At 53.9% G+C, this 12,336-nt stretch overlaps 1 protein-coding gene across 2 annotated transcripts in view; it reads right to left on the reverse strand.

Annotated features, from left to right (window-relative positions):
* Positions 1-12,336, reverse strand: part of LOC135975576 (P-selectin-like) — a 31,150-nt gene that overhangs the window by 13,471 nt on the left and 5,343 nt on the right. The window contains exons 3-5 of one of the 2 annotated variants that reach the window (XM_065566899.1): positions 7,772-8,161; positions 6,181-6,288; positions 3,518-3,691 (exon numbers count right to left, since the gene is read on the reverse strand). In XM_065566899.1, the coding sequence (XP_065422971.1) occupies positions 3,518-3,691; positions 6,181-6,288; positions 7,772-8,161 (672 nt within the window). The remainder of the gene's footprint in view (positions 1-3,517; positions 3,692-6,180; positions 6,289-7,771; positions 8,162-12,336) is intronic. The other variant, XM_065566897.1, reaches the window with a different exon arrangement.

A 12,336-nucleotide genomic window follows, 5' to 3' on the forward strand; every position in this document is an offset into this window, starting at 1 on the left:
CGTTACCCATTTAGCCAAACGAACTAGCCAGCTTTCTGTCCACCTTATAGTCCATTCATCCAATCCATACTTCTTTAACTTGCTGGCAAGAATACTGTGGGAGACCGTATCAAAAGCTTTGCTAAAGTCAAGATATATCACATCCACCGCTTTCCCCATATCCACAGAGCCAGTTATCTCATCATAGAAGGCAATCAGGTTGGTCAGGCATGACTTGCCCTTGGTGAATCCATGTTGACTGTTCCTGATCACCTTCCTCTCCTCTGAGTGCTTCAAAATGGATTCCTTGAGGACCTGCTCCATGATTTTGCCGGGGACTGAAGTGAAGCTGACCGGTCTGGTCTGTAGTTCCCTGGGTTCTCTTTCTTCCCTTTTTAAAATATGGACACTATATTTGCATTTTTCCAATCGTCCGGGACTTCCCCCGACCGCCATGAATTTTCAAACATAATTTTCAACACGAATCTTCAACATAACAAGGGAAAATCCCCCCTTTGTCACAGGGCACACTCAGGAAGGCAGGTTCTTGTCTCATTGAGTTGAGCGCTCATTCGGCAAAGCAAGACTCCCCGGGAGGTGTTGTCTCACTGAGCGTGAATGGTGCACAGGACAGGGCATCCTGCAGGTACCAGCCAAAGAGTTCCAGACTGTGCAATGTCTTTGTTCTTTAAAACAACAACTTGGGAAATTTCATCCCCAAATGATGCTATGAGGACACTAAATTTGCACCACTAGGTGCTCAGAAGTCAAGAAATGCTATCAAGAAAGTCAAGAAATCAGCACCTGCATGCAGAACTGGATAAGTCGCCTCCCCTTTGTTCGCACATTGTGGTACAGTTTTCAGTTGTGTGATCACATACTGCTTCTCTTATAAAACACGCTAATCTCACAGTCTTAGCCAAACACTCGGAGCATCTTTTAGTACCATGTATTGCTCTGTCTATGAAGTCCATGAACGTAATTTCAGTGTAAAATGCAGGGTGAACGATGTGTTCCTGCAGTGCCTTGCCATGCTGACTGCCCGCCATCCAATCCTGCAGAAAATAAGGCACAGTGTCCTGCCGCTGAGCCCAGGTATCACTCATTGTGCATCTTACACAATGCAGCCTAGAACTTGCAATCGTTCGATAAGATCTTTTATTGCATTCTTGGAGTAAAAGTACTGAACTGCGACAGCTGAAGGAGCTGCATCGTTAGAAACTTCAAGGGGTGCAATTAATTAATACATTTAATCCATGCAAAATATAACATTTAAGCCAAGCTAGAGAAAAAGAAGAATTCAGCTGTGGACCAATGTAGCTATAAAATGTTCAAGAGCCCCATTAGAAAAGGGACAGTGTGGCTACTTCTGCAGGGGAGACCTGGATTCTTCTGCTGGCCCAAGGGGGTGACCTTAGGTGAGCCACTTCCCCTCTCTTTCTCAGTTACCCCATCTGTAGAATGGGGATAATCATACTGACCTGCTTTGTAAAGAGCTTTGAGAGCTACTGATGGGAAGTACTAGACAAGAGGTAGGTGTTTATTACCATTTAAAGGGCCAGGTTGAAGAAGACACGTTCAGGGCTCATTTATTCCAATTGCCCACTGTTGAGAGATCTTCATGATCGGGGCCAAAATGTGTCTTATCAAATGTGATTATTTAGTCAATAAACTATTTGCTCTGTCCTATTAGGGCTCTTTTTATAGACACCCCACTCCTGTGCCAGAGACCTGCTCCTTTCCCAGCTTGACTTGTTTCGGTCTGATGAAATGTTCCGGACCAAGCAATAGTCTGTCCGTCACGCTGCCAGTCTTTCAGAGGTAGGAATTACTCTATTGTCACATTAAAGAAACAAAGTGCATAGAAAGGGAGACTTAATGACAGCACCAAGGAAAATGACAGACTATTGTAGTATTCCAGGTAACCAGCTCATTCAGTGCCACAATTGAGGTGGGTGGGATAAGACACACATCCATAACCTCACAGCTGCCAAATCCTCCAATACGCACCTGCCCATGTCCCACTAGGCCCTCTGCTTGCCAGGAGGAACCCTCCTACCAGGTCGAGGGTGCTGCTTTCTCCCCTGGACAATCTGGCTGCCCCATCAACGATGGCTTCTACTTTTAAATCCAAACACTCGGACGATTGTGAATGTCTGCAGCAGCGGAAACGCAGGGGTTCAGAGGGGCCTTTCTGGTTGGAAATCATCCATCAGACTCTTTGGCTTAAGGCGTTGGACGGCTCCTGTTCTTACTGATCCCCTCACAAAGCCCGTGACTCTTGCTGGCCTCACTCTAGAGCAGGGTAGGTTTCAAGCAGTTAGAACATGCTGCAGAGGCCACGGTACTGGGCACGGTCTAGGAAATGCACAGTGCCGCCCCCGGGTGTGGGAAATCTGCTGCAGACCATTCATTACTAGCATGAAGCTTGTCAAGGCTGAGGTCTGTAGTCGCTCCTCGGTCAGTTCCTAGTCCTCTAAGTCAGACTGGTTATGTGTGGCATCTGCTAGTATTTTTTTGACAGCTGCACATCATAGTCAGCCTTAGCATTTGAATAGCCCTGCACAACAATTTTTGCTGGCCCCAGTTGTAAGGGACTGTTTACCATGCTCACACTGCTATGCACAGGGCTAGCTGAGGATGTGAGCGAGGGTTAGCTGGTTACACCCCAAACATATCTGTTCCTGCACAACTCTGCCTCTTCCTACTTATCTGATCTTGCTTTTTATCATCTTTCCACCCTCCGGCCCTCTGCTCTACCCATGCTGCCAGTCTCTGCTTCTAGTTAGCTGGCTCCCACAAGCATCTTCGTGCTTTCTTCTGAACCGCCCCTTTGCCTAGAGTGCCCTCCCAGAACTGATCTGTGCAGATACAGGGGGCTATCGAGTGCAAGTAGAGAGGGATTTTGCCTCTAAACACAGCACAGGTGACACCACTAATGGAAGCCCGTGTCCAGTTCTGGGCACATGCTTTTAAAAGGGCTTTGCAAACTTGGAAAGGGTTCAGAAAGAAGCTATGAGGCTGATTTGTGGGCCAGGAACCCTGCCTTCCAGTAAGAATGAAAAAGATCTATTTATCTTATTTACGATTGACAGGTGTGGAGGGGGACAACCCTCGTCCAGCCTGCAGACTCGGGTGGTCCCTGTGACTGTTGTGGAGCTTCCCAAGCGGAAGACATCGAACCAGTTACATTCAGCTGGAGCGCGACTACATTTTACAATTAAAAACCAACCACCATGGGAGGATGGGGAAACCAGCCAGAGACAATACTTGTACCTGGAGAGCTGGTAAAGGTGCAGATAACACGGAGATGACTGTGGTCTAAACCCCAGAGAGATAGAAAGATTAGTGAGGGCTCCAGGCCAACCACCGGCTGCAAACACCGCAGGAGAAGCCACAGGTATTCAATGCCTAAGGCAGGGGCTGTTCAAAGGGGCGAGGTGCCCAACGTCCAATCAGCATCAGTGGATCTGGGTTGCTCTGAGAATCCCACTGTACAGTCAGTGGGGAGGAGGCAGGAGCAGCTGCTGGCACCCACCTGCACACTCCGGAGCGGCTGCTGTCCAGTTCCCCGACGCCAAGCACTGCAGCGTGTCCAGCCCTTGCAGTTCAAACCCCTCCTGGCACTGGAACTTGCATGTGGACTTGTAGCTAAATTCCCCCAGGGGATGACTGCAGTCAGGCCCGGGGTCAAGGTTTTTGCACCTCACAACTCAAAGGAAATACAGCAGCATGAGCAGCTGGGAGGCGGGGGGGGGGGGGGGGGGAAAGGGGGATTTCAAGCACACCTGCCTGTGGCTCCCTCAAGCTGCCAGGTCTCAGGCTCTCTGGAGCACAGCCTACCCCAGCCCCTCGGCCTGGGCTTCAGCAGGAGCCGCAACATCCACACCGCTACTTGTAAAGCTCGGGCTTGAGCCCCCTAGCCCCAGCCTGGCTTGCTGGGCCTGCACCCAGCTGCAATGGAGCCATGCCGTGACGGCCCTGCGAGGGATACCATTCGTCCGGATTCTCCCGGACATGTCCAGCTTTTTGAGTTTAAAAAAAGCATCCGGGGGGAATTTGTAAATGTCCAGATTTCTCCTCCCCTCCCCCATGCAGAGCACAGCACGGCTGACAGGGCAGCCAGCCGGATCGAGCCACTCACACGGGGCTCCGGCAGCCAGAGCCCCTCCTCCACTTCCCCCCTCCTCTCCCCTGCAGCTTCAGATCACTCCCCTCCTCTCTCTCCCCCTCCCTGCATTCGCAGATCACCAGCCATTTGCATCGGGCCTCCAGCAGTCTGGAGCTCCTTCCTCTGCTCCCCCTCCCTGTTTGCCCAGTGTGCCACTCAGCGGCACTCTGCGAGGGCGGGAACCGGGCTATGCGCTCTGTGGGGGAGTGTGGCAGCGTCTCCGGCTCCGCGTGGAGCCCGACACGCTGTTCTGAGCGGCACGGTAAGGGGGCCAGGGAGTCGGAGAAGGGGCGGGAGGTTCTGGAGCGGGCAGTCAAGAGACAGGGAGCAGGGGGAGGGTTGGATGGGTCAGGAGTTCTCGGGGGGGCTGTCAGGGGGCGGGGGTGTGGATAAGGTTTTGGGCACTCAGGGGACAGGTAGGGGTTGGAGTCCTGGGGGGCAGTTAGGGGCAGGGGTCCCAGGAGGGGGCAGTCAGGGGACAAGGAATGGGGGGGGTTGCAGGTTTTGAGGGGGGCAGTCAGGGGGTGCGAAGTGGGAGGGGCTAGGGCGGGGCTGGGGGGGCTCCCACCATCCTCTTTTTTGATTGTTGAAGTATGGTAACCCTAGGCCCTGCAGGGGCTGAGCTCGGCAAGGCAAGAAGAAGAGCACGTGCTCTGGGGGTAACAGAGCGAGCTGAGCAGCCTGTCTGAGAAGCTGTGTCTGGCCGTCGGGCACAAGCCGACGTCCCCCCCTCCCCCCAGCCCCAACTGAGAGACTTTCCGGGCCTGGCAGCTGCTGCAGACTCAGCCCAGCAGGAGGCTCTGCCCCCAGTTGAGGCCTGGGCACCCTGCTCGGCCCTACGGGAGACGCGACTGTCTGTACTGCTTGGGTAGGGTTACCATACGTCCGGTTTTTCCCGGACATATCCGGCTTTTCGGCAATCAAACCCCCGTCCGGGGGGAATTGCCAAAAAGCCGAACATGTCCGGGAAAAATACCTTCCGGGCACTTCCCCTCCCGCGGCTGCTCTGCTCCTCCCCTCTCAGACTTCGGCTCTGTTTAAGAGCCAAGCTGTCCGAGCCAGCGCTACCGGCTTCGGGCAGCCCCCCTTGCCTCCGGACCCTGCGCCGCCGGAGCAGAGCAGCTGGAGCCCGGGAAGGGAAGTGCCCGGCCGGCGGCGCAGGGTCTGGAGGCATAGGGGCTGCCCGAAGCCGGTAGCGCTGGCTCGGACAGCTTGGCTCTTAAACAGAGCCGAAGTCTGAGAGGGGAGGAGCAGAGCAGCTGGAGCCGGGGAGGAGAAGTGCCCGGCCGGGGGCGCAGGGTCCGGAGGCAAGGGGGCTGCTCGAAGCCCGAGTGCTACCGGCTTCATGGTTTGCTGGGCAGCCTCCAGACCCTGCGCCCCCAGCTGGGCGCTTCCCCTCCCGGGCTCCAGCTGCGCTGGGGAAGCGCCGGCCGGGAGCGCAGGGTCTGGGGGCTGCCCGGCAAACCATAAAGCCGGTAGCGCTCGGGCAGCCCTTTTCGCGTGGCTGGGAGAGAGGAGGGGGAGTTAGGGCGGGGACTTTGGGGAAGAGGTGGGGAAAGGGCGGAGTTGGGGCGGGGTGGGGGTGGGGTGGAAACGGGGTGGGGCCAGGGTGGGAAAGGGGCGGGGCTAGGGCCCGTGGAGTGTCCTCTTTTTTTATTTTTTAAATATGGTAACCCTATGCTTGGGCAGCTCCAGCTGGCAGCGGGATGGGGGGCAGTCTTACCCCTAAGGGAGGCAAACTGCCGGGGCTGGCCTGGGGCGGGCGTGCTGTAGCCGCAGGGCGGGCAGGCGCTTGGGAGGCTACACCCCCACCCCACTCTACCTCCTTGGCCAGGGAGCCATAGCAACGGCCCCTCCTCCGGCTGTGCTAGCCCCCCTCTTTGGTGAATCGAAGAGCAGCACTGAGGGGTGCCCAGGCCGTCGCCCCAGAGGCCGTCTCTGGGGAGACCCTCCAGAAAGTAAATGCAGTGACTGTAGCAGGCCCTGCAGCGGGGCTCCCTCCCCTAGTGCCCCTGTTCGACTGCCCTCACCGTGTTCACACTCAGGCCCGTAGAAACCAGGGTAGCAATCACAGGTGTAGTTCCCGATGGTCTCCACGCACTCGCCACGCTGGCTGCAGGAGGAACGCTGGCAAGACGCTGCAGAGATACAGCTGGGTTAGGATCCACCCTAACAGCTCCTTAGTGCCCAGTCAGACCCCACCCCACTGCCCGGATCCTGCACTCCATCCCTGCTGCATTTCTTCACTGCGGGATTCTGTCAGAGCCTGTTAAAGTCATGGGTTAAAAACCTGCTTTCAAAGGCCTTGGCTCCGGCCCTGCAAGAGCACTCGGGGCCTAGATACCATCCTGGGCACCCAAGCTTTGCCCGGCCAGGTGGTGCTGGCACCTTGCCAGAAGCTTGGAGGCAGTGGCTGCTTTACACAGATGGTCACACTGCTCGTGGACCCAGAGGCGCTGCCTGTGGACAGCGCTGACCTGGACGGGTAGGCTGCCCTCTGGATTGAGATGGAGCGTTGCATGCTGGGCCTGCAGGGGACACACCCAGGCATTGATCAGAGGGCAGTGTGTGCCACGTTTGGCTATCAGGCTGTGCTTTGAGCTTCCTGCCTCCCCCCCCCCCCCCGCACTGATTGCACTCCGAAGAGGGTAGTAACTCTTTGGCAAGGAGACTCCACTGCATCGCCCCAGGGCTCAGAACAGGTGCTCCTGGGACCAAGCGCCTGGCATGTCAATTTACAACGGGACTTTGTGAGGAGACGAATGTAGGGATCAAAGCAAGACTCATTGAGAGCCCAGGCTCAGCTCCCGTCTGCGTGGCCCATTTGTGAGGGAGAACGTGGAAGGCAGGACTTTAACGCCCCAGCCAAAGGAACCAGCGAGGCACAGAGAGCAGTGAGTGCTCCCAGGCACAGGTGTTACACACAGCAGCTAACATGCAAAGCGGGTGCAGATCTGTGCTGCCGGCCACGGGACAATATCACTAACGCCTCACACCAGCTAGCACTAACCAGGCCCTTGGTGGCTGTCTCCGTAGAGAAGTCAGGACTCGGTGGGCCATGGAGACCGACTGACCCTGCACATGAGGGTTGAGGCACTCTAGGTGGGTGGGTGGGTGAAGTTCCTCTGCCCAGACAGTACCTCTTTGTAACCGCGTGTCTGGCCCTTTAAGGGCTAGAGGCCTGGGGCCAGCCAACCCTAGTTACCAGGTAGGCACAGCTGAGCAGGGGTCAGCTGATGTCCCTGGACAAGTGGCAGGAAGCTTCAGAGAAGGGGGATGCTCAGGGAGAGACAAGCCAGGGGGCTTCTGCAGGAAACTCTTCACCGGGGGCAGGGTTTGGGCCTGGAAGGAAACCCAAGCCAGAGGGCTGAAGAAGGCTGAGAGCCAGGGAGAACAGACTCCAGGCAGTAGGGAAAGACTCCAGCCAGGCGAGGCGAGAGTGGCTTGCGGAGCAACCTCAGACCACGAGGGGGCATGGGAGGCGGCCGGCCCATTGACACTCTTCTATGAACAATTAGGGACTTATTTCTCCAGAGCTGTCAATCCAGCAACTCTCCCCAGCCCTACACGTGTTAGACAGACCCACACTTCCAGAGAGAATGACAGTGGTGGGGTGGTTACCCTGGTAACACAGCGCCCTCTTTTTCTTTTGGCAGTTCTCATCATTCCATCTTCCAGCACCACGATCCCTCTTTATGTAAATCTCCACACAGTCTAGGTTCCTCCCTTTATTGTTGGGTTCCTTGTTAGCCCAGTTCTCAGCCTCCTTCGTCAGGGCCTTGTTGGTGCCAACCCACGTCCAGACATTGTTTATTTTTCGTAGCCCAATCCAGTAGTATGCTCTATGGTGGGGTAAGACATTGTTGAGATAAGCAATTTCCCCCTGGTTCTGGATTGCTACGAGGTCGGTGTAGAATGACCTGCAAAAGTTTCTGGCCAGCTCCCAGGAGTAATGAGATTTGTTACCATAATGGTAGGTCCAGGCTCCCACTTCCATCTGAGTCACTAGCACTGTTGGAAAGAGTAAAAACAGGCAAAGTTGTGTGATAGTCAATGACAGAGCTATGAGTTGACTATCGATGGGTGACACCAGACTATATCTTATATCACACACAAAGGAACTGCATTAAAAGAACATTATTTAGGTTGCAAAGTCAAGCGCTCAAACATTAGGAAATGCCACTGTTAAGGTTGCCCATGTAACTGAGTTCAGCCCCCTTGTGCGCATGCACAATGGTATAGTCTTTAATGGCATGATAATGTACTATTTTTCCATGGGTCCTCTGCTTCACTCGGTGCAGAGGATGGACGGTGCTCACTGAATGAGGAGCTATTCAATAGTGTGTTTTCTCCTCACTGGTCAATGTGTGACCGCCCCTCCCCCCTGCCCCAGCCTTATTTACTGCACATTATACAAACCCTGCTCTGAAGACAGAATTATTCATTTCCCCAAAGGCTTTTCTATAGCGCTCATCATGCCAGTATCTGAGTGCTTCACAGACATGAATGAGTTTATACTCACAACAGCCCTGGGAGATGAGAGGGCGGTATTAGCCCCATTTCACAGATGGGAACAGAGGCATAGAGGCACTGGTTCTCAAAGGTATTTAGGCACCTAACAGCCATTGACTTTATTGCAAGTTAGGTGCCTAAATACCTTTGAGGAGCTGGACTAGAGAGATTAAGGCCGGAAGTAATTTTGGGTGTCCCATTTGAGTAGAGCCCTGCGCGGATACATAATTATCTCCACAGATGCGGATATCCATGGATCTAAAGCAGATACCACAGACTTGCAGGGCTCTAGTGACAACGAGCGAGACAGGCGCACATGCTCCCGGTCAGGAGACACCGCTTGCACACACTAGTGTGACCAGAGACAGCTGCCAGTCAGTCTAGTGCCCGCCCCGCTGGCAGGGCTGGCGGAGGTACAGCCATGCCGGAGGAGCTGCCTGGGCTGGGTTCTGGCTCCTGCGACGACAGCCCGACATGCTGCTTCTTTCGCCGCTGCGGTTCCTGGCCCAGTCGTTGGCCATGGCCCTGCGGGTCTCACTCGCTGTCACTAGAGCCCTGCGAATCCGTGGAGATCCGCTTTATAGCCACAGATATCCGCACCCGCGGATATACATTGTGTATCTGCATTTGAGACCCCGAGGACCGGATTTTCTGGAGTATTTAGCATTCTAAAGCACTATGTTCAGAGCACTGCTCCCATTGACTTCAGTTGCAGCTGTGAGTGCTCAGCACTTCCGCAAATCAGACCCCAGAGTCTCAATTTGAGCACCCAGAAAGTGAGGAACACACATTCAGTGGCCACCCGGGAAAAGTTTGGTTTAAGTGACTTGCCCAGCATCACATGGGAACTCTGGGGCAGAGGCAGGGATAGAATCCAATTCTCCAGGGCGGCAGTCAACAGCCTTACCCTTGAAACCATCCTTTCTCTTCTTGCAATCCGCGCCTCATTCATCACACCTTCCAGCTCCTGCAACAGATGGGGTAGGGCTCCTACAGACAACAGCTTTTCTCACTGTACAACCTGCGTTCATTCCCTAGCGTAGGTCCATCCTGTGCACTCAGCGAGGCAAGGGTTCTGGCATTTCCTAGGGTATCAGTGCTTGACTTTGAAACGTTAACAATGTTCTTTTAAAGTAGGTTTTTCTGTAGTGTGTGTGTGTGTGTCTGGAACTTCCTACGGTTTTTAAAAAGCAAACTGTAAAAAACAGAAGACCCATCACGTGGCATCATAGTGACACCGATATGGATCATCAGCAGGGTTAAAATCCTGAGATCCCGTGCACAGACCTCGGCCACTTGAGCGAATGGAGGAGCCAATAGCAGTAGCAGGTTGTCATACTCCCTATGGGCCAGCACTAGAGGGAGATGAGACACACATTTTGCCAGGGGATTTCACAGCTATTTGCTGACAGCAGAGACCTCAGGAATTGTGGGTTCCATTCCAGGCTCTAGAGGGGAGTGTTCTCTAGTGGCCACAGACTTTTCTGCCTCTGCCTCCTAAGCATGGCCCCTTCCGCCCTGTCCCCTCCAACCTGTCCCTGTCCCGGGCCCGTCTCTTCCCCATCCCTGGCTCCTCATCTCAGTACCAATCTCATTGTCCAGCAAGTCCTAGTCTCACCTCTCTGGACTCCCCAGGCATCCCTCCATACCCAGTCCTACTCACCTACCCTGGTCATTCTCAGTTTCCCCCACCCTCCAAGCTCCTTGTCCCCAGGCTCCCTGCCCAGCCAGTCCCAGTTCCCCCGCCCGCCCCCCCATCCTGGCTGTTTATCCGATCTATATCCCTATTGGCTCGCAGGGCCACTCTCCCTCCCTGGGTTTGTCATCCAGTCTCTGCAGACATCTCCGGCCTCCTTCTCCCAGCCATTCCCCCCTGAACATCAGCTCCTTGTCAGAGTTGTCTCCCCTCCCCCTTCCCTCCTTCCTCCTGCCCTACTGGTTCTCCGGCCCAGTCCCCCTGCTTAAATAATCCCAAGATCCCCCAAGATCCTCATCCAACCTCACTCTCCTCCAGCCTACTTGCTCCCACTCCCCTCATTTCCCTCCCCCGGATCCCAGTCCTAGTTTCCTTGCCCAGCCAGTCCCAGTCTTCCCCGGATCCCAGTCCCAGTCTCCTTGCCCAGCCAGACCCAGTCTTCCCCGGATCCCAGTCCCAGTCTCCTTGCCCAGCCAGACCCAGTCTCTCCCCTCCCCAATTCCCAATCCCAGTTTTTTTTGTCTCTGATGCAAACCTCCAGTCCCCGTCTTCCCCCGGACTCCTTTTCCCAATCTACACCCTCTGCCATCCCTACCCACTGCAGGTCTGGCTCTTGTCCCTCTGCCTTCAAATAAGGCAGCTTCCTGCTCCGCGCTGCCTGAGCTCAGAGGACGGACATGAGAGCCCAGGAGAGACAGCCTCTCTTCTCCCCGTTCCAGTGCCTGGCTCAGCCCAGAGCTGCAATTACAGGGAACATCCGGCTGAGCCCGAGCTGGAGCACGACCAGTACTATCGATGGAACCTTCAGGGAATGTGGCTGCTAAAATCAGTCTCTACTGAGCAACTACAAACTGCAGTTTTTCAAAGGCTTAGAACTTGGCCAAATTTGGGGCCAATTTTCACAGGCATCTCCCTGACACAAACGCCTGCTCCCTGCCACATTTCAAGTTCCTGCTCCAAAGGGGGGCACCAGAGCTTTTCAAAAAAAAGCTCACCCGATTTTTTGAACATGAGCAAAACAACATATTTTTTCCGTAGCCTTGTTCTTGGACATAGCTGAACTGTTTTGCTTGAAATTTTCAAAATAGTTCAGCTTGGGGCAGACAACCCGTGTGGAAAACTGTCCATCCAAATGGTTAAAGCCTGGCAAAGTTATAAGCAATAGAAAACAGAGTCTTATAATGGGCACCATTGGCAGCCTTAATGCTAGGCAGTGATACCAGCCTGCCTGTACGAGACCAGTCCAGTTCTAATGGTCTATATGTGTTATTCTTGGCTCTGACATCACAAATCTCATGCGGAGAGTCTCTACCTAACTAGCAGAGTTTAGTGAAATAAGAAATACAGGGATTGAAAACTGGTAAAAGGTGAACTGCAAAAATTAAAACGGCTTTAGGCTTCGATTTCTGGTCTGAATGTCTCCACTCAGCAGAGGTTAACAAGCTAACTAACCAACTCCCCTTCCCCCCATTCTATGAAATCCTTTGGTAGGTTGTGGTTTAATGAAAGTATCCCACAATGAGACACCACAAATATCTCATTGTGATCCATAGATGGATTCCATGCTGTTGTCACTGAGAGATGTATACTGGGATACCTTCAGTGCACCAGGAAGAACCAAAAGGATTTCCCAGAGGCGGAATTGTTTTTAAGGAGGTTCATTAAAACATAGTTTTTCCGCATATCAGTGCTCGAGGCCCTCTTTTGACAGGCACAGAAATATGGGATTCACTCTATTTTAATTTTTCCTTTGTAGTTTTACATATGAGACCATCAACAAAGTCTGGATCCAGAGCCAGATTTGAGCATTCCCAGAAGTTGCAGGTGTTTGGCACTTCTCTGCTTTAGCAGCTAATCAGAGGGCTGGTCCCCACTTAGTCCGGACTTCGGACTAAGGTACGCAAATTCAGCTACGTTAATAACGTAGCTGAATTCGAAGTACCTTAGTCCGGACTTACCGCGGTCCAGACGCGGCCGG

The sequence above is a fragment of the Chrysemys picta genome, chromosome 14 (genome assembly GCF_011386835.1).
Source record: "Chrysemys picta bellii isolate R12L10 chromosome 14, ASM1138683v2, whole genome shotgun sequence".
NCBI classification, from domain to species: Eukaryota; Metazoa; Chordata; order Testudines; family Emydidae; genus Chrysemys; species Chrysemys picta.